The sequence below is a fragment of the Microcaecilia unicolor genome, chromosome 5 (genome assembly GCF_901765095.1).
Source record: "Microcaecilia unicolor chromosome 5, aMicUni1.1, whole genome shotgun sequence".
NCBI classification, from domain to species: Eukaryota; Metazoa; Chordata; class Amphibia; order Gymnophiona; family Siphonopidae; genus Microcaecilia; species Microcaecilia unicolor.
In genome coordinates this window covers 228,851,317-228,874,267 of record NC_044035.1, presented here as the reverse complement: position 1 = coordinate 228,874,267, position 22,951 = coordinate 228,851,317, and the positions used below count along the sequence as shown (strand labels likewise).

Sequence of the window (22,951 nt, the reverse complement as noted above, 5' to 3'; positions counted from 1 at the left end):
TCCTCATAAGTGCCAAACGTTATTTAGGGAATTGCAGTTACATACTCCTCATGTGGTATTTTTGCAGGCAACCCACTTTAGGAGGGACCACAAAAAATTTCTGACCCATCATCATTACCAAAATGTTTTCTGTGCTTCCGATGCCAGTGCCTCGAAGAAGCGGGGGGTTGCTATCTTGCTTCATTCTTTCCTGCAGGTACAGGTGCAGAAAGTTAAGCGTGATCCCGGGGGTCATTTTTGCTTTTACAGGTGCTATCGAACAATTCAGCTTTCTCTCTAGTTGCTGTCTATGTGCCTAATGAATCTCGGGAAGAATTCTATGCTCAAGTTTGGAAAAGTGGTGCAAGCTGACCCGTTTGGTAAGTTGGTGTTGGGGGGCAACTTTAACGCAACATTGGACCTGAACATTGACAAGACGGGTGTAATCTCAAGGGCTGATGTTAAAAACTCTAAGGCTTTGGAGGCTCTAGCCCGAACTTTAGCAGTTTATGATATGTGGCGCCTACATCATCCTAGGGAGAGGGACTATTCTTTTTATTCCCATTCCCACGACTCTTATTCTCGCATTGACCATATATTCCTCGATATATCCCTATCTCAGGGCGGAAGTACCTTGGGTATAGGATCCATTACTATTTCAGATCACTCCCCAAGTTGGTTACACCTCTCATCATTTTGTGAGGCTGATAGGGACACTAGGTGGACCCTAAATGCCTCTTTGTTATGGGATGAGAAGTTGCTGGCTGCATACCGTGCTCTCCTGAAGGACTATCTTGATATCAATGTAGACTCGGGTCCTCCTATGGGGATTGTTTGAGATGCTTTGAAGGCTCTAACGCGGGCTTTTTAAAAAAAAAATATGCTAGTACCCAGGCCAGGGCCCGGAGACAGGAGGTAGCAACTTGTATGTCACAGTTATCTTGTCTGGAGGCCAAGCATAAGTCTTCGTACGATGTGTCTATTTTGAGGAAAATTCAGGTCCTTCGCCTTAGGTTGGATAATATATAATCAGAACAACTACAGTTTGTAAGAGGTCAGCAACAGCTACATCACTATTCCATGCAGAATAAACCAGGTCGGGCTTTAGCTCTCAGACAGCGGAAGTTTGAGCGTACTAATCTGCGTATTGGAGACAGAATAAGATGCTGACTCAGTCCTCCTTGATCCGTGAATGTTTCCAGTCCTTTTACAAACCTTTATATTCGGCAGATTCGCATATTCATCAAGATACAATTGAGGCTTTTCTCTCCTCACGTCTCTCCCCTCTTTGTCAGACGAGCAGCGATCCTTCCTTGACAGTGTTATTAAGGTGGACGAAATTGTCACAGTGATTAAAGACTTGCTGACAGGAAAAGCTCCTGGACTGGATGGGCTGCTGAATGATTTTTATAGAGTGTTCAGGGGAGAGTTGGCCCCTCTTCTAGTGGACATTTGTAATGGTGTTCGGGAAGGAGAGGTTCTTCCTCCTTTTATGATGGAAGCATGGATAGCTGTGATCCCAAAACCGGGTAAAGATAAGGTGGACTGTGCCTCTTATCGTCCTATATCCATTCTTAATTCTGATGTTAAAATCATAGCTAAGGTTTTAGCAAATCGCCTAGCTAGGGTCCTTCCGGATTTAGTTCATCCTGATCAAGTTGGATTTGTTCCTCACAGGCAAGCTAAAGATAATATGCATCGTATGGCCAATGTGCCTTTTGGGTTTGGATGCCGAAAAGGCTTTTGACCGTGTTCACTGGCCTTTTATGATTAGTGTCATGGAAAGGCTGGGAATTGGTCAGGGCTTTGGAAGCTGGACTCAAGCTATTTATCACTCTCCGAAAGCATGCGTGCGTATTAATGGAGGTAATTCTCATATGTTTCCTTTATCTAGGGGGACTAGACAGGGCTGTCCTCTCTCGCCAATGCTGTTTGCATTGGTCATGGAGCCTCTTACTATTGCTATCCATGCTAAACATAATATCACGGGGATTCAGGTTGCGGGTCAGGAATACAAGCTGGCACTCTTCGCTGATGATATTTTGCTCTCTTTAACTAAATCTTTAATCTAATTGCCTAATCTGATTCAGCTTTTAGAGAAGTATTCCTCCGTCTCTGGCTTTAAGCTTAATATGTCTAAATCTGAAGCTATGGCAGTAGATATACCTGGCCCAATTTTAGCTTCCCTACAAGAACATTTCGTTGGGTGACCCGGGGCATTAAATACTTGGGAATTCTCCTTACTAGCAAATTCTCTGATCTATTTTCAACTAACGACCTTGCCCTTTTAAAGGATTTATATAAAGATTTAGAGGCTTGGGGTTCTATTGAATTATCACGGTTTGGTAGGATTGCTACAGTGAAAATGAACGTGCTGCCAAGTTTGATGTGTCTCTTTCAAGTCCTTCCTCTGTGTTTGTCCCGCTCCTTTCTTTTGGGCATTCAGAATCACCTTCTTAGGTTCATTTGGTCCAATAAAAAGCCGCGTCTTTCAAGAGCATTGTTATACAGGGACCAAAAAAAGGGAGGGCTGGGTGTCCCAAATGTATACTGGCATTATAAAGCTGCTCAGGCGCTTGTCACCACTGAGTGGTACCATGCCAGCCCCCATAAGAGGTGGATAGGTTTGGAACAGGACTCGGTTGGAGCATGTTTGTTGCGCTCTTCGATATGGCTTCCTCGGAGGTATAGAAAGCTGGGCAAGGGGATCTATCCCTCCATTTCAACAACTTTTCACTACTGGGACAGCTTATTTGTTAAGCAGGACCTGATATTTTCTAAGCTTACACCTGTAATTAACAATCCACTTTTTCCTCCGGGACTTGAATTTGGAACTTTTGGAATTGGCCTAGAATCCTGGGGCCAATTCTTTGATGAAAGTGCTTTTATTCCATTCCAAACTTTGATGGAGAATTATGCAATTTCATCTAAAGATATCTTTGCTTATATGCAGGTGAAACACAGGCAAACGTTTTGCGAGAAGACTCTTTTTTGGAAGATTTGTGTGAGGACTCTAGTGACGAGGGGTCTGATCACTTGTTTGTATTCCTTTCAGCGTCGGCGGGTCCGGGCCTCAGTTCAGTATCAAGAGCGCTGGCATCGGGAGTTGGGGGTGACACTGGATCATGATGATTGGAACTTTATGGAATGTGCTTTGTCTAGGATCTCTATCTCAATAGCATTTAAAGAAAATGCACTAAAAGTTTTGTACAGGTGGTATCTGACCCCTGTGCGCCTTCATCATATGTTCCCACAGGTGTCCTCACTGTGCTGGAGAGGCTGTGGTCAAGAGGGCACTATGGGGCATCTCTGGTGGACTTGTGTCAAAGTTTGTGCCTTTTGGAAGTCGGTGCAATATAGACTCCAGAGGTGGCTCTCCAAGTCAATAAAGTGGTCTCCTGAGTTTTTTCTTTTTCCAAAGACACCGCCTGGCCTGACTACTTCACAATCTTTGTTGGTCCGGCACGCTATGTTGGCGGCCAGGGTTGTTTTGGCAGCTTCATGGAAGTCTTCACAGGTTCCTTCAATCACTAAGTGGCTTAATAAGCTTTGGTACATGTGCGACATGGAAAGGCTCTGGGCTCAACGCTGTAAGATGTTATCTAAATGGGAAGCTATCTGGAGCCCTTTTTGTCTAACTGTTCGTGTTGAGGTATACAAACAAATGTGTGGGGTTTTTTTTTTTTTTGCTTTGGTGGGTAGGGAAGGGCAGTCGGGATAACTATTACAAAACTGTATAAAACTGGAAGTTTATTGGGTAATATCTACTTTGGGGGATTGTCTTTTTGTGCGCCATATACGCTATTCAGGATTCCAATCCTATTTTAGCTGCAACTTGTTTACTGATGGTCGCTAATTTAATGTTTGTAATTTGTTTTTTCTCCTAATTCAAAATAAAGACTTCTTTCAATTAAAAAAAAAAAAAAATGTTCAAGGCAGTCAGAAATTCCTCATGGTACTCAGATGATCTACCTAAACTCAAATTGGAATGCAGACATTTAGAAAAAAAACCAAAACAATGGATAAAAAGCCGTATGTCCATCGATAAATCAAACGAAGCGAGCGCTCAGTCACTACACATCGAAGGTAGCCACCGACAAATGAAAATACTATAGCACTCTAGTAGGCCAAGAACACAGCAGCTAGACTTATATTTGGCAAAACAAAATATGAAAGTGCTAAGCCCCTACGAGAAAAATTACACTGGCTCCCACTTAAAGAATGCATCATGTTCAAAATTTGCTCCCTACTTCACAAAATCATTCACGGAGATGCACCAGCCTACATGTCAGACCTGAGACTTGCCACCCAGGAATGCCAAAAAATCACCCTGCACATTCCTTGATCTGCACTTCCCTAACTGCAAAGGTCTAAAATACAAATTAATGCACGCAACAAACTTTACCTACTTGAGCACACAATTTTGGAACGCACTGCTGCACAACTTAAAAACGATCTACGAACTAACGAACTGCCGCAAACTACTGAAGACCCATCTCTTTAACAAGGCATACCACAAAGATCAACCAATGTGAATATACACAGCTCCTCCACATACATACAGAACTCTTACAATATCTGCTTGCTATACTACTATCACGTTTTATCATTATCATGTTACCCAAAATCCTTCTTGTTATACTACTATAGTATGTTTTTTCATTATCATGTTGCCCAAGATCCTTCTATAACACTATATGTCTACTTTCTAATATATTACCACCACTCATGATGTATTGTAAGCCACATTGAGCCTGCAAAGAGGTGGGAAAATGTGGGATACAAATTCAATAAATAAATAAATAAAATAAATAAGATTTGCTAGACAATAAAAAGCTGTTCACTCTATTAACAAGATTAACAGCTACAACTTTTGGACAAATCACAGCACATCACTCCGCCTGCTCAAGACTTAACACTACTTCACCCCCGATACTCCAAGGCCAACCCAGCTGCAGAAACATCAGACTCAAACCTGAGCTTAACAGCTGCCATGTGCCCTACCTGGATGGCTAAATCAACCAAATCTGGGCCTCATTTCAACCACTGCTACAGGATGAAGTAAACTTGCTACTGCTGAAATGCAGATGCTTTAATTGTATCCTTGACTACTGTCCTATATCATTATTCTCATCGATTCCATCAGAGGTAATTCAGTGGCTGATGGTAAGACTCAACGAACTTCTAGAGAATGGCTCTCTCCCTCCAGATACGGGCAAAACTGTTCTTACTCAACTGCTGAAAGGCTCTAGCCTAAACACAACCTTGGCTGCAAATTACCGCCCAGTCGCCAGTATACCCCTTTTCACAAAGATGCTGGAAACCTAAGCCAGTAGGCAATTCTCCTCATACTTGGAAAGATTCTCAATCCTACATTGATCACAATTCTGCTTCAAATCTGCACATAGTATGGAATCCTTACTGCTAACCTTAACCACATACATCAACCACCACCTTTGTAAAAGGTGATCAGGTAATTCTTCTCCAGTTCAACATATTGGCAGCTTTTGATGCAGTCGATCATATATTTCTGCTTAAACGATTGGATCAAATAGTCTTCTTAGGATATGCTTTTAAATGGTTCAATGAATTCCTGTCAAACACAAGTTATTCAGTCAAACAAAATCAACTTCTCTCCTATTAATGGCTCCCAGAATCTGGGGTCACCCAAGGATCACCACTTTCCCCAATTCTATTTAACTTCTTTATGTCCTCTCTGGGTTCAATATACCTTGCCTAAGCAAAGTACTACTGTCTAACACCGATGACATCCTGCTCCTTCTACCAATATTCCAGCCCAATCACAACCTTACGAAGTCAGTGACTGCTGGGATGAATACTGTCCAGAACTGGGCCCTGACAAATTAAAACTGAATCAAAATCAAGATCAAAATCTTATGGTTCCAGAATCCAGGGGTCAAGATCCCATCCTCAATAAGAATGTACAACAAGCCATTTGTAGTTGAATCCAAAGGTACCATGCTCAGAGTACTTCCTGATTCCTCCTTAACATTCTCCTCCCATATCAACCAATTATGGAGAAAAACCCTGTTTAAAATGAGACAGCTCCAACTAGTGCGGTCATTTTTCGACCGGAAAGCCTTTGCATGTCTGGTCCAAATGCTGATCTTACTACATCTTTTTTTTTAAATTTTTTATTTATTCATATATTTCAATACATCACCACACAGTGTGAATATGTAATCTGCATTATTTACAAGAAGTAACATAAAAATAGGAAAATATCTAAACTGCCTGTTTGTCCACAAGTTAAAAAGAAAATTAAATTCCAAGAATAAGGAAAGAAAAGTTACAAAAAGCACAAAAAAACAAAACAAAAAACAATGGTCGCTACCTCTGGTTCAGACCCCAGCCTGCCATTTATGGAGGGTATACTACATTCACATCAACTCTAGCATGTAGAAATTCTTTTAACTGTTTTGGATCTACAAACTGAAACTGTTTACCCTCAAACATCACATTACAAAAACAAGGAAATCATAGAACAACATTTGCTCCCAAAGCCACCACCCTGGGACGCAGTTCCAAAAAGGCCCTCCGTCTCATCTGTGTAGGTCTTGAGAGATCTGGAAAAATTCTAACCTTTGAGCCCAAAAACAGAGATTCTAAGTGTCTCAAGGAAAGCCTTAATACAGCATTCCTATCAGGCTCCAGCGCAAAAGTAACAAGCAAAGTCAACCTCTGGGTAATTATTTCCAATGAACCTTCCAGGAAGGATGTAAGGTTCATTCCTTCCCCCATTACCAGGGGATTTCCTTCCACCATTCCACCACGCCTGATGTAATAAGCCCGTGTAATGGGGGTAGCGAATCCTTATCTATCCCTAGAATGTCAACCATATATTTCTTGACCATCTCCAGCGGGGAAATTAAAGGCGATTTGGGAAAATTAAGCAGCCTAAGGTTTAATCTTCTAGCCTGATTTTCCAGGTATTCTAACCGTTTATGAAGAAAATTATCTTTAACCAAAGCTGCTTCTACAGATCCCATTTCTTGAATTTTCATGTCTACCTTCTCCAATTTCAGAGTTTGGTGTGCAGTCATTTGCGCTTGAAGCAGGGAAGCTTCAGAAAGAGTTTTAATATCTGAAACATTCCATTTTAAAGTAGGTTGCATAGAGGCTTGAATGTTGTACATCATCTCCCATAGTGACTCAAGCGTCACAGTTGCTGGTCTACCCACACCACTAGCCACTGGAGGTGAATGAGGCTGATCCTCAACCCGAGCCAACATGAAAACTATTGTCTCTAGGAAGTACCTTTAAAGCTAATTGCGGTAGTGGTTCTCGAAGCTGAGATTTGGCTTTCCCTCGCACAAATCAGGCTGAACCCCTTCGGTCTCCGTCTCTGTTCGAACTGCCAGAAACTCTCCTCCAGGCTGGGGCGGTGCAATGTGTTCCACGGGGCTCAAGGAAGCCCCGTTTCCACTCTCCGACGCAGACGCGCCGAGAGTTACAGAGGGGGTCGAAGTTCTTTGAGGACCCAGTTGCTGTCTGGGGAACTGCAAGGTCGCTTGCCTCATTGTCGAAGAGGTCCCAGGAACCGAGGGACGTTCCTTTACCTTTCCCCTCCGCTTCCCCATATTCCACGAGGCGACGGAGGCACCAAAGAGAGCTTACTAGCGAGCAGCCTCCAGGAGCAAACACAGGTGTGTCCATTCACAGCGCCATCTTGGAATCTCCTGATCTTACTACATCTTGACTACCAACATCCTATTTTTAGAAATTAAAGCTCAATATCTAAAGAAAATGAAAATACAGAATACTGCAAGACAAATTTTCAAACTAAACAGATACAATAGCGTCTCATCACACCTGGTCAACTTATGTTGGCTCCCGATTACTAAAATAATCAGATTCAAAACCACCTGCATAGTTTTTCAAAATTTTATACGAGTCGCATCCTACCTGCTGATTAATTTATCATCGCTATGCCTGGCCTAATCAAAGAGAATGAAAGACCAACTGTTCTTATCCTCTAGAACTTAGCAGGGGACTAGATCTCAGAAAACTTTCAACTTGCTCTCCTCCATGAGGCAGGAACTCCCTCCCTATCGCTATCAGAAAAGAAAGCAACTATATCAGCTTTAGGAAAAAGCTAAAAACCTTCATTTTCCCAAATGTTGCTTCGTAATTTACAATCACTGCATTGTACTCCTACTGCCCTAAGTTTGTATTTTGCTCCTATTTGATTACATCTTTATTTTCTCTCACGGCCCACTACCTGTTTTCTCATACAATATACTATATTGAATTAATCTAACTGCTGAAAACCGCACTGAACCCTGATAAGGGGATTTTAGCAGTATATAATCCTAATTTGAATTGAATAGTCAGATGCTGACACTGAACCCTTCACTTAATTCTACGTATTTATCTAATTTTCTCTAGCAGTGACTTACTCTAAGATATGAATGAATTATAACTAGTTTTTTTTAACAGAAAACTCCTCATAAGAAAATCAGGACAAGGAGAGGAGCCAGAATGGCAACCAAAAGTCCTTCCACCACAGCACAATAACTCCAGACTCACTGCAGAAGACCTTGATTATTGTAGATACCATCTGTCACATCGCTGGCAATATAGATGGACTATTATGCTGCTCAGGGAACAAAATAAGATGGGTGGAATGAGAGAACACAATAAGTGACAGGACATGAAAAGAAGTGGCTAAGAAATTAAAAAGTGGCTTTAAGAAATGAAGTGTCCTAGTTTTCTACACCAATTTAACACATTGTATTGATCAGAGGGTACAAGTCTATAGAGAGCGCCAATATGCTCATTTGGTAGCACTAAGAATGTTCAGTGTTTAAAAAACAGAGAAATAGGGGTTGTAAATTCTATAATGCACACACTATTCTCCAGCACCTGATTTTTATCACTAGAGGGGAGGAGAGAGAGGAAGGAGAGAGGATCAGTGCCTAGATGATAGAAAGAGGAATCTGACCATTGGGTTAGAAGTACGATATATCAGTATGAGAGTCAGAGGTGGGGACTTGAGATGGAAGAAGTGAGAGAATGTTTACTATTGATCTTATATGTTACTAGTAAAAAAAGGCCCGTTTCTGTTTTAAAGGAAACAGGCGCTAGCAAGGTTTTATTTGAAAGGTTTTTTTTTTGTAACCAGTTGTTTGAAAAGTGTTATAATGAGAAGGAATATTTGTGTAGTTTGTATAATGTAGAAGATGATCCATGAGTGTGTAATTGTTTTTTTTTAATGTATGAATCATGTGTTGCCGTGTTGTACCACCATGTGCAGTAATCCTCGTCCCATGTGCAGTAAGTTTTTTTTTTTTTTTTTTTTTCTCCAAACGGGTTTGTCTGTGTGTTTGTGCATTAAACCATGTGTTGTGTTGCTGTTTATTTTTTGCATCTTCACATTGTGCGTTGCATTCCTGTGTTGTCAGTGGCTCAGGCACTTAGGGCTCAGGCCCACCCAACAGTAGCACACGTTTAGCAGTAGCTGGTGGAGATCCCAAGCTCTGCCAGCTGAAGACATCCCCCTGATGGTAACGGAGACGCTACTCTCCACGGTACTGGCACCTGCGCATGCTCAGTTTTCAGTGCATGCCTGCTGAACACTGCCAAGCTGGAAAGAAGCATTTTCCTGCCAGCTGTTTTTTTTTTTTTGGGGGGGGGGGGGGGGAGGGAACACTTGGTGTCCACCCACTTTTTGCCTATGCCCACCCAAAATCTGTTGTCTGGCTACGCCCCTGCTGTGTGTGTAATTTCACAAATGAAATGGGCATCATGGAGATTTTGCTCGTACTGTGTATATTTGAGAGAGTGTGTCTGAAAGTGACTGAGTGAGAGAGAGAGACAGCGTGTGTGTGCGTGACAGAGTATGTGTGTCTCCATATCCTCCTCCTTCCGGCAACCCCTTGCAGGAGCACAGGGGTGTGCAGTGAGATAGAGTGTATGTGTGTGTGACAGTGACACACAGAGAGTGAAAGACTGTGTGTGTGTGTATGAGAGAGAGAGAGAGAGAGGGGAGTGTGTGTCTGTGTGTGACACTGAGCTAACACAGCCTAGCAAACCACCTCAGAATGTGGCTTCATTCCAGGCACAGAATGTTGGAGATGTCATGTGACATCATAATGCGTCCGACATCATCTGATCTAAACAGCCTAGCAGACCACCTCAGAATGTGGCTTCAAGCCAGGCACAGAACGTTGGAGCTGAGAATTATTATATAGGATTGTTTTATACTTTGGTTCATGGCGCAAGGGGGAGGGATTGGGTTGAGAGGGAGGGGAGGGAAGGGAGAGAGAGATATTATATTAAAAAGTTTATGGAGATGGTCACAGATGTATCAGATGTTTGATTATACATGACTTTCTGAGAAGCACTGTTTAGCCTCCGGCATTACTTGTATTGCAATGGTTTATCTGTGTAAATTCCATAATAAAAACCGTTTAAACATAAAAAAACATACAAATGGTGGATTTTCAATATCAAATAAGAACACATTTTTTTTTTCCGTTTTAGAAGAAACTGTTTTTCCCAATTGTTTCCCATCCCTAATGGCATGCCTCTGCGTATGTGCCCTTGCCACCCAAAAGGGCATCTCCAACTAAGCCTAACCCTAAACTACACTTTTTTTGGTTGGTGAAGGAAGCTGGGAAGGATGACTGCTATAGTAGTAGCTATCTTCCGTTCCTCCTTGAGGCTAAGTGCCAGTTACTGTAAGACAGACTCAACTAGCTCTGCTGGTCAGACAACTAATTCTTGACTGCTAAGCTGCAGTACAGTGTTGCATTCTGAGTCAGAGCTGACCCACATCCTTGTCATTTAATGAATTTCAAAGAATAGTTTTTGAGCAAAGCATTGTGGCTACCATGGTAGTCTACTTGAATCCCTAGAAAAAGTGGTCCCAACAAACTGCATGTGACCCTTATTTAACTAATTAAATACATTTGTGACTAGCTTTTGAAAATTATGCACCCTTTTCAGGTTAGTGATGAAACAGGATGGAATCACTGGATTTAAGTTAGCTAAGCTGTAGGTTGTCAGACTGCTCCATCTAAATTTTTTCAATGTATCGTTCGATTTTAACTGAATAAAAATCCAGAGCAGATTGCTACAAACTTACTCTAATAATCATTTTTTTCCATGGTTCTTTGTTGGGATCCAATTTATAAAGACCACGTTTTCTGACTGCTTCAACATAAGCCTCGTGGCCTGGTCGAAAATACATAACCTGCACATCAAACAAAATACAAACAAGCATTCATTGCTTTAAAATTCTTCAACAAAACTAAGGACCCCCATCTTCTCCCATAATGAACTAAATAGAATACTTAAAACATCACTCATCCTTTTCTGCAATGCATTAACCCATTTCTCTTCACTGGCTTCCAATCTCATTTTGAGCCCAGTGTTAAATAATCAGTTGGAAAACTCCACTTTCACCTTATTTTATTATAAACAATGCTTTTTGTAATTACTCTCTCCTTACCGTCTAAAGATTATAGACGAGTCATTTAGCTTAATTCTCAAGCCTCTTAATGTAACCATGTATTTCATTATTATCCTTTATATTCTGTCTAGAATGTCACAACTGTCTCCTCTCACATATTGCTTTAATTGGTAAGTTTTCTCCCTGCAAATCTCGGTTTTGCATAAAGGCTGAATGCATTTCTCATGTTCTGCAGTTACAACATTTAAACTAAGACTATAAGTTAATCACAGTTAGCTCTGCAATTAGTGCACTATTAATTGCAATTTAAAAAATTAATCATGTTGCAGCATCTCCCATCTCCTTCAAACATCTCTTCTGCTCTCAACCCCCTGTCCTAAGCAAGATCTGGTACCTTTCCCCTCACCCACAATTCAACATCATCCTCCCTCTGCGCTGGTCTTCCTTAAAGATGGTCTTCTGTTAGTCCCCAGCAGTGTTGCACATATATTGCCTGTGGCCTGGTCCAAATCATTCCCTCTAACCCATCCTACCCATGCAAAAACAGAAAAGTGATGTCAGAGGAGGTGGGTTGGGCCAGAGGAAAAGCATTGGAGCAGGCCTCCTGTAGTCTGGTGGGAGGGGAACTGGAGAGGGAGGTCACCAGTGGAAGCTATGGTCGAGGTGGTGATCTCCCGGAGCCATGAGAACAGCTTGGAACTGCTCATTAAGGTGGAGAATAGAGAGATAATGGACCCCAAACCCCAAGAAGATAGATAACAGACCTGGGGGAAGAGGAGAGGAAGAGGAAGAAAGGGAGAGATGTTGGGATCTGGGGGTGGCAAGGAGCAAGATTATCAGTGCTTTAAAGAAGGGAAGAGGGATAGGATTGATATACCACCTTTTACAATCAAAGCAGTTTATGTACTGTATACAGGTACTTATTTTGAACCTGGGGCAATAAAGGGTCAAGTGATTTGCCAGAGTAACAAGGAGCTACAGTGGGAAATTTTAAAAGAACCCCCCCCCCCTTTTTTAATAGTGCAATTAATCGTGATTAAATTTTTAATCAAAATGCAGCCTTAATTTAAACATTACCAAGAAAAGCAGACATCTCCCATAAAGTCAGCAAAAGATCGATTGACTGAGGTCCTATTGTTCACATAAAATTCTACAGGTTCGTATTCTCAAGCTTATCTTTGGGAGAAATCCAGCCAATCTGGATTTCAAGATATCCACAAATATATGCATGACATATTTGCAGATAATGGCTTTAATGACTATTCCCCAATACAGTAGCCAACAAACAAGCTCTGGATATTTTAAGAATTCTGTTTTGCTAACAGTACAGAACCACTCATGTTCCCATGTCAATTTTTATTATACTGATGTGTGTCGAAAGCCTTTTATATTTGAAAGGAAAATTCCTCTCTTTTGTCAGAATCAAGGAGTCTAACCCTGTGATTTATTCTTAGTAGTACTGTAAAAAAATTAGATTTAAGCAAAGTTGCTCACCAAAAAGGGGGTTCTCTGAAGTCAAAAGTTGAGTCAGGTGGGTGTCACCATACTCGGCACTAGACATCTGCTCCAGAGCTTTCTAGAAAAGCCTAAAAGCTTTTACCGCACACATAAGAATTCCTAACCTGCTCCCTCAGTTCTAATACTACTACTGTAGGAGAATTCTAGAAGAGAAGAGCAAGAGAGAGGGTCTGTGCTGTCAACAAAACAGTTTTTAAAGGTAAGCAGTTTTTCCTTCTCATCAGTCACACAAATGATATTCTCTACTTAAGTTTCCTTCAACAAAAAAAATAACTAAAAGCCACCACCACCAAGACTGATGGAGAGGTTTTATTTATTTATTTATTTTGGGGGGGGGGGGGGGGGGGGGGGGGGGGGGGGGAGACCTTCTTCTATTTGAGGCTGTGAAGAACAAAGTGGTCCAATTTCAAATCGATTTTTTACTCTTTCCAAAAGAACAAAGACTAGGGGACACTCGAGGAAGTTACATGGAAATACTTTTAACACAATAGAAGGAAATACTTTTTTCACTCAACAAATAGTTAAGCTCTGGAACTCATTGCTGGAGGATGTGGTAACAGGGGTTAGTGTATCTGGGTTTAAAAAAAAAGGTTTGGAGAAATTCCTGAAGGAAAAGTCCATAGTCTGCTATTGAAACAGACATGGGGAAGCAACTGCTTGCCCCGGGATTGGTAGCATGGAATGCGGCTGCTAATTGAGTTTCTGCCAGGTACTTGTGACCTGGCTTGGCCACTGTTTGGAAAACAGGATACTGGGCTAGAAGGACCATTGATCTGACCCAGTGTCACGTCTGTGGTCGTGACCACCCTCAGACTTACCTTATTTCTGGGGGTCAGCCTCTGTGCTGGCTTCTGTCTGTTTCTGTGTTAGTTTTGTCTCTGTCTCTGTGTGTTGATTACTTCACTAGACCTCACCTGTGTGGGCTATGCCTCTCTGGGGAGCCAGCATCTAAGATGGCTCCCGCCTGTTCTGTTCCAGCTTCCAAGATGGCTACTGCCTGGCCAGCATCTAAGATGGCTTCCGCCTGTTCTGTTCCAGCTTCCAAGATGGCTCCCATCTGTTCACATCCTATGTGCTTCAAGCCTCTCTTTGGTGTCAGTGTGTTTCCTGCGTCTGTCCTGCTGTAGGTGACATCATCAGTGAGAGCCTTCATAAGAAAGTGCAGTACTGGCATTCAGGGCCTTTGCATTGTGTGTTATGCCAAAAGGTCGTCAGGTTAGCGAATGCACTGTTGCGCTGCTACTTAGCCTTTCTCTGGGGCTCTTGCCCATCTGCTATTTGTGTCTGTGGACTGCTAATCCTTCTGTGTGGGCTCTGCCCTTCTGCTTTGTGTCTGTGGACTGCTAGCCCTTCTGTGTGGGCTCTGCCCTTCTGCTTTGTGTCTGTGGACTGTTAGTCCTTCTATTGCCTTGCTCTGTGCTTGGAGCCTGAAGCTTCAGCCCTAAGACTGTTAGCTTCTGGTTTATTCCTCTATCTGCTGCCAGCCCTAAGACTCTGTTAGCTTCTGGTTTATTCCTCTGTTTGCTGCCAGCCCTAAGACTCTGTTAGCTCCTGGTTTTTCTCTCTGTCTGCAGCCTGCCCCAAGACCCTGTTAGTTCCTGGTTTATTCTCTCTGTTTGCAGCCTGCCCTAAGACATTGCTAGTTTCCTGGTTTATTCTATTGCCTGCCGCCTGACCAAGACTCTGCTTGTTCCTGGTTACTCCTTCTGTCGGCTCCTGCCCAGTTTATGTGCATATCCTGTACCCTGTGTCTGCCCAGCGTGTGTGCTTATCCTGAACCCTGTTTCTGCCAAGCTTGCTTGCATATTCTGAGTCCTGCTTATCCTGAGTGTATATCCTGAATCCTGCTTCTGCCTAGCTAGTGTGTATATCCTGAGTCCTGCATATCCTGAGTGTATATCCTGAATCCTGCTTCTGCCTAGCTAGTGTGTATATCCTGAGTCCTGCATATCCTGAGTGTATATCCTGAATCCTGCTTCTGCCTAGCTAGTGTGTATATCCTGAGTCCTGCATATCCTGAGTGTATATCCTGAGTCCTGCTTCTGCCTAGCTAGTGTGTTTATCCTGAGTCCTGCTTCAGCCTAGCTAGGGTGTATATCCTGAACCTCGCCCCTGCCAAGCTTGCATGTCTATTCTGAACCCCATATATCCTGAACCACTTTTTACCAAACTTGTATGTATATCCTAGCCCCTGTTTTCGTCTTGCCTTGGTGTACTCCTGTCTGCTTAGTCTGTCTTGTGATTCTTGCTAGTGGCTGCATAGCAGCTTTTAGTCCTAGTCTAGTTCTGTGCCAAGCCTCCCACATGTATCCTAGACCTGGAGTGGGTCCTCTGGATCTTCAGTTCCTGCTCTGTCCTACACTACAAGTCCTGCCAGTCACCTGAACTCCGGAGCTCAACTCCGGAGGAACGGTGGTCAAGCGCAGGTGAAGCTGTTCCTGTTCTGCCTGTAGTTGACTGCCTTTGTTACTACTCCAGTCCCGAGTTCCAGTCCTGCTCTTCCTTGTATTCAGTTCCAGGGTGGTCTTGCCTGCCTCTGCCGCTCCTCGGCAATGGTCCAAGGGCTCACGAATGCCGGTCCTGCCTCGAGGACCTGACACCCAGTATGGCTACTCTTACAGTAATGGTATATAAATATCCAGACTGAACATCTTGTAGCTGTACAAATCTCCTCCACCGATTCCTTCCTTAGAAGCAAGGACAACCTCCAATGCCATTTCAGAGAGCTCCATAGACTTCTACAACCACTACAACATTCAGGCAATGAGGACTGAAGACTGGATAATGGGATGGAGAAATGATCCTCCATTCTGAGTGATTAGGGTTAGACAAGATCCCAATTTTACTTTTTTTTTTTTTTTTTTTTTAGGTATAGGTCCCATAAGAGTGAAAACCAGATCCATCTCAGGGAACAATAAGAATCATAAATCACTGAGTCAATTTATCCATTTGTGTGACTGATGAATTGCTCATCTTCAAAGAAGCTGTTCCCTCACTATCTAAGTAAATATATCATCTCATGAATTCTGTTAAAAATAAAACCCTTCTGTCTTCCTATTTTAGGACAATTTTCTTTGACCCTCTTTTTTTTTTTTTTTATTAGAAAAATGTTCAAATGGAATAAAAACTTAACTTAATGCACAACAGCACCTACTAATAAACTAGCTGATTTCCACAGTCCAGTTGCATTGAGTTTGTAAATGGTGTTAAGCCTTACCTCGTCACCCATTTGGGGAACAAATGGAGACCGCCGAGGTGTAGTATCTGTTATCCACACAGGTGGATGCCAATCATCCGACAATTCTCGTTTTACTGGCTGTATTGTAGCTGTCTGCTATATAATTCAGAACAGAATACAATTAGAGATCTTCTGTGTGTATAGCATAAATGTGTATAGCACCTACTGTTCCACATGAGAACTGAAAACTAAAAACGACCTCTCTTTTTAAAGCAGTTATTCATGCTGACATGCATGCTATGATAAACATATCTTGTTTCACCCCACTGATGCCATAGCTGGGTATAAATTCAAATCAATCTTTATTACAATTTTAAAGATAAACATATATCAACAGGATAAACAAGCTGGAACTAATGTTGACATATATGTCTATACAATATCACAAAAGAACAGTAAAGTAAATATACATGCAGTCAAGATGAACAAAAATTCTTAAAAGGTTTTTCAGATTTTTAAATTATCATCAATGTATGAGGGATGAGGGACGTGCGCTAGATGTAATCTACTTGGACTTCGGCAAAGCCTTTGATATGGTCCCCCACAGAAGACTCGTGAATAAGCTGAAAGGGTTGAACTTAGGACCGAAAGTGGTGAACTGGATAAGAAACTGGTTGACCGACAGGTAGCAAAGGGTGGTGGTAAATGGAATCTGCTAGGAGGAAAGGAAGGTGAGCAGTGGGGTCGGTGCTGGGGCCTATTCTGTTTAATATATTTGTGGGAGATATTGCTGAAGGGTTGGAAGGAAAGGTGTGCCTTTGTGGCTGACACGAAAATAGCCAATAGAGTGGATACCCTGGAGGGAGTAGAAACGATGAGAAGGGATCTCCAAACGTTAGAAGAATGGTCGAGGGTCTGGCAGTTAAAATTTAATTTATGGAAATCCTCTGGGGTATACACACTTTTCGGTTTCTCAATAAATTAATATTGATACCATACAGAAACCAATATTTCTCTTATTATTTTTAAAAAATTTTAATATGCTAAATAGTGCTCAGTAATCGGGGTGCCACTCAAACTAACTGGCAGTTCTAAATCTGTGTCATGCCCCATCAGCCATCATAGCACCAAAACCTCCTACCTCCCTTGTATCTTAAATAGAGTGATTCTTACTAAACTCTCACATCTTAACCAACTACAACCACTGTGCTCAGTAAGATCACTTATCTTTCTGCAATGCTGGCTGTGGGTGCCTTGACGTTCAGCGGCAACCCTGTGTGATCCGTGAAAACAGCTGTGATAAGGCTGTGCTTAAAACTATGGTTCCCTTCCAATTATCCAGTTCAACTTGAATAATTGGAAGGGAACCAAAGTTTTAAGCACAACCTTATCACAGCTGTTTTCATGGCTCTAACACTGACACTGCCATGGCTCTAACACTATGAGCCGTGACATTACCCTCAAGAGTCAGCCCAGCCTGGGCGTAAGTGAAGGAAATGCAATCTGCTAGCCAATTGGATATGGTGCGTTTCCTGACAGTCACTCCCCTTCTGTTGGGATCAAAAGAAATAAACAATTGGGCGGACTGTCTGTGGGGCTTTGTCCGCTCCAGGTAGAAGGCCAATGCTCGCTTGCAGTCCAATGTGTGCAGCTGACGTTCAGCAGGGCGGGTATGAGAACGGGGAAAGAATGTTGGCAAGACAGTTGACTGGTTCAGATGGAATTCCGACACCATCTTCAGCAAGAACTTAGGGTGAGTGCAGAGGACTACTCTGTTATGATGAAAGTTAGTATAAGGAGCATGAGTTACCAAGGCTTGAAGCTCACTGACTCTGCGAGCTGAAGTGACTGCCACTAAGAAAATGATCTTCCAAGTCAAGTACTTCAGATGGCAGGAATCCAGTGGCTCAAAAGGAGGTTTCATCAGCTAGGTGAGAACGACATTGAGATCCCATGACACTGTAGGAGATTTGATGGGGGGCTTTGACAAAAGCAAACCTCTCATGAAACGAACTAAAGGCTGTCCCGAGATCGGCTTACCTTCCACACGGTAATGGTATGCACTAATTGCACTAAGGTGAACCCTTACAGAGTTGGTCTTGAGACCAGACGCAGACAAGTGCAGAAGGTATTCAAGCAGGGTCTGTGTAGGACACGAGCGAGGATCTAGGGCCTTGCTGTCACACCAGACAGCAAACCTCCGCCATAGAAAAGAGTAACTCTTCTTAGTGGAATCTTTCCTGGAAGCAAGCAAGACACGGGAGACACCCTTGGAGAGACCCAAGGAGGCAAAATCTACGCCCTCCAAATCCAAGCCGTGAGCGCCAGGGACTGGAGGATGGGATGCAGAAGCGCCCCCTCGATCTGAGTAATGAGGGTCGGAAAACACTCCAATCTCCATGGTTAATCGGAGGACAACTCCAGAAGAAGAGGAAACTATATCTGGCGCGGCCAAAAGGGAGCAATCAGAATCGTGATGCCTCGATCTTGCTTGAGTTTCAGCAAAGTCTTCCCCACCAAAGGTATGGGAGGATAAGCATATAGGAGGCCCTCCCCCCAATCCAGGAGAAAGGCATCCAACGCTAGCCTGCCGTGGGCCTGAAGTCTGGAACAGAACTGAGGGACCTAGTGGTTGACTTGAGTGGCAAAGAGATCCACCAAGGGGGTGCCCCACACTTGGAACATGTCGCATACCACTCTGGAACTGAGCGACCACTCGTGAGATTGCATTATCCTGCTCAATCTGTCGGCCAGACTGTTGTTTACGCCTGCCAGATACTAGGCCTGAAGAAACATGCCGTACAGGCGAGCTCAAAGCCACATTCTGACGGCCTCCTGACACAGGGGGCGAGATCCGGTGCCCCCCTGCTTGTTGATGTAATACATGGCAACCTGATTGTCTGTCTGAATTTGAATAATTTGCTGGGGCAGCCGATCCCTGAAAGCCTTTAGAGCGTTCCAGACCGCTCGCAACTCCAGGAGATTGATCTGCAAATCTCGTTCCTAGAGGGACCAGCTCCCTTGGGTGTGAAGCCCATCGACATAAGCTCCCCACCCCAGGAGAGACGCATCCGTAGTCAGCAATTTTTGTGGCTGTGGAATTTGGAAGGGACGTCCCAGAGTCAAATTGGATCGAACTGTCCACCAATGCAGGGATTGGAGAAAACTCGTGGACAGCAGGACTACGTCCTCTAGGTCCACAGCAGCTTGGTACCACTGAGAAGCTAAGGCCCATTGAGCTGATCGCATGTGAAGGCGGGCCACATGGCCGAGCAATCTCAACATCTGCCGAGCTGTGATCTGCTGCGACGCCCACACCCAGGAAACGAGAGACAGGAGATAGTTGGCCCGTCTGAGAGTCCAGCAGAGCTCCAATGAATTCTAGTTTCTGTACTGGAAGAAGATGGGACTTTGGATAATTTATCACAAACCCTAGTAGCTCCAGTAGTCCAATAGTCATCTGCATGGACCGTAGAGCTCCCGCCTCCGAGGTGTTCTTCACCAGCCAATCGTCGAGATAAGGGAACACGTGCACCCCCAGTTTGCGTAGAAACGCCGCTACGGGATCCAGGCATTTTGTAAACACCCTGGGCGCAGAGGCGAGATGAAAGGGTAGTACACAATACTGAAAATGCCATGTTCCCAGACAGAATTGAAGATACTGTCTGTGAGCTGGCAGTATCGGGATATGAGTGTAAGCGTCCTTTAAGTCCAGAGAGCATAGCCAATCGTTTGCCTGAATCATGGGAAGAAGGGTGCCCAGGGAAAGCATCCTGAACTTTTCTCGGACTAGATATTTGTTCAGGGCCCTTAGGTCTAGGATGGGACGCATCCCCCTGTTTTCTTTTCCACAAGGAAGTACCTGGAATAGAATCCAGGCCCTTCTTACCCCAGTGGCACGGGCTCGACCGCATTGGCGCTGAGAAGGGCAGAGAGTTCCTCTGCAAGTGCTGGAAGCTGAAGGACTGAGCTCCCGGCGGACAATTTGAGGGGTTTGAAATCAAATTGAGGGAGTATCCCAGCCGGAGTATTTAGAGAACCCACTGGTCGGAGGTTACGAGAGGCCACCTTTGATGAAAAAATCTTAACCTCCCCCCGACGGCAGATCGTCCGGCCCGGACACTGATTTCGGCTATGCTCTCCTGGAGTCAGTCAAAAGCCCGTCCCTCGCTTTTGCTGGGGAGCTGCTGGGGCCTGTTGAGGTGCACGCTGTTGAAGGGAACGAGCGTGCTGGGGTTTAACCTGAGCAGCAGGCTGGCGAGAGGGAGGATTGTACCTACACTTATTAGAAGAATAGGGGACAGTCCTCCTTCCCCCATAAAACAGTCTACCAGTTGAGGTAGATGCTGAAGGCGTCCGGTGGGAGAATTTGTTGAAAGCAGTGTCCCACTGGTGGAGTTGCTCTACCACCTGTTCGACCTTCTCTCCAAAAATATTATCCCCCCAGCAAGGAGCATCCGCAATTCGCTGCTGGAGAGCATTGCAGAATGGTAGGCCTTCCGCCCAAAAGAATCCAAGGTTCTAGAGTCACGGCCCGGGGGCGCCAAAGCGTACTCCCTAGAACTCTTGACCTTCTTAAGGGCCAGATCCACCACACCAGAGTCATGGGGCAACTGGGTCCTCATTAACTCTGGATCTCCATGGATCTGATACTGGGATTCAATTTTCTTGCGGAAAAAAGAAGACTGACTAGCACGCTCTCGTGCGAGCGGGAAGACGGTCACGCATGCACGTCGTGCACGCACACGCGAGGGCTAGCAAACGTTTGTTGATAGGAAGATCTCCGATATGGGGCTGCTGATGGATGTCACCCACATGTGAGAACAAGCAGCCTGCTTGTCCTCGGAGAAGTCTCAAACTTCTGGTACGTTTGAGTGAGGATTCTACCACTAGAGAATGATGAGGCAACTGTGGCCTGTCAAACCCAGGGAACTCTGGATCCGATACATGGTATCCATCTTCCAAGGATCGACAGAGGAGGACTCCCTGTTCTTCACCAGAACATCATATGCAAGACCTTGTGAAATGGGACAGTCACAGCCTCTCTTGGAGGAGTCTCATAGTCCAGAACCTCAAATATCTCAACCCTGGGCTCGTCCTCTGTCTCCAAATGTATCGGAATGGTAGCCACAAAGAGAACGGAAGATAACCAAGATAGACCAGATACAAATCGCAAAGAGTAAGAGCACCAAAAAAAGTTTTTTTTATTAGGACCCTACAAGGTCCGTGTTTCGGCCAACCGGCCTTCTTCAGGGGTCTTCAAATTGACGTATACATATGTGCCTCCAGAATTCTCATGGAATGAGAGATACAAACGCTGGTGCTATCCGATATCAAGCATAGACACGAATGCCTTCTTGATATCGGATAGCACCAGCTTTCTTGATGCACGCCCACTCCAAGTGTTGGACATGGGTCTTGCAGCCATAGGTATGATGCACCCAATGCTGCTGCAAGCACCAATGCCAATATTTATGCCAAGGTTGATGATTTGGACTTGGTTCCAAAAATTCTCTCTCTGAGCCTCTCTGAATAATAGTGTTCTTTTCTGCATATGCAGGCAAAGAAAACAGCTGGAAGGGCTATGTTCTGGCTCTAAACGCTAGAGACACCAGGAATGGGTATCTGTTCCAGAGATGGTCCGATTACACAGAGCATAGCGCTTGAAGCTACTGGGAACCTTTGATGACGTGGAAGGAACAGTCATGGCCAAAGTGAATGAGATGATGATAGTAAAAAGGGGAAAAATCACCAAGAAAAGAGGAGGGGAAAAATTCCGACCGAAACTCAGGCCTAAGCGGGCCACAGGAGTACGAAAAAAATTAAGAACACTTAAAAGTGGAAAAAGTAACTAAACACTAAGGGGAGGGAAGGAAAATCTCACCAAAAAAGGAAAACACAAAACCGGGCAAAAAATGCCTTAAAGGAAAGCACAAAGTTTAAAAAGTAGAAATGCACTAGACACCTATGAGGAGCCGCAAACAGCGCGCGTTCTCTCCTCACGGCGGATGAAGAGAGGCTGCTGGTCCCATACTCTCATGGTGGGCAGGAAGGCACTTGTGAATGTAGGGGATGCTAGTGCATGCTCTTAAAGCTCTTATATGCTGTAAAAGCATCCCGCACTGGGCAACGTGGATGACATATCACCCACGCATGACGTGGCCTACTTGTTCTCGGAGGAAAAATAAAATACACAGGCTTTCTAATTTTTTCTTGGTCTGGAAAAAGGCATTATAATCTACAAAGTTTCCAACTCACAAAATGCTATTGTTTATATGAGTTCAATATTTGCTATTATTTTTTTTAACCTCTTTCCCTAATCAATGCACAAAGATACTCCAATATCATTCATATGATTAATGACTGGAAATGAGAAGGGGGGGGGGAGTGAAAGGCTTTAATGGTACACTACATTGGTAAGTGTAGCTGCCCAAGTTTTATGTGACTATAGCTTTTCATAGGATCTAAACAATTTAGCTCAACAAAATCAGGATAGCAAACAGAAAAATCACTGGCTTCTATTAACACTGGTCAAAATGACCTAAGAAAAACTAACAGCAGCTTTTCATACCTCTCCCTGTCTTTTCTTAGTAATTTTCCTTTGCTTAGGTGGACATAATTTCTCCTCTGTTGATAGCTCATCTTCAGAGCTGCTTAATATTCTGGGGACTCTGCGACGAGCTAAAATCCGCGCAGGAGGTTGAAGATTAATCCCTGCATCAGCTGTCCAATCCGAGTAATCACTTGATGAATCCCTGTACATAAGAAAAATACCAAAAATAGGATAGGTAAGATGAACAAATGTAAATACCTGAAAAAAACAAAATAGATTTTTAATA

At 43.6% G+C, this 22,951-nt stretch overlaps 1 protein-coding gene across 2 annotated transcripts in view; it reads right to left on the bottom strand.

Moving 5' to 3' along the window:
- BRWD1 (bromodomain and WD repeat domain containing 1) overlaps positions 1-22,951 on the bottom strand; it is a 523,732-nt gene that overhangs the window by 275,235 nt on the left and 225,546 nt on the right. For both annotated transcript variants that reach the window (XM_030203838.1, XM_030203839.1), the window contains exons 23-25: positions 22,684-22,867; positions 16,152-16,268; positions 11,090-11,197 (exon numbers count right to left, since the gene is read on the bottom strand). In XM_030203838.1, coding sequence (XP_030059698.1) covers positions 11,090-11,197; positions 16,152-16,268; positions 22,684-22,867 — 409 coding nt within the window. The remainder of the gene's footprint in view (positions 1-11,089; positions 11,198-16,151; positions 16,269-22,683; positions 22,868-22,951) is intronic.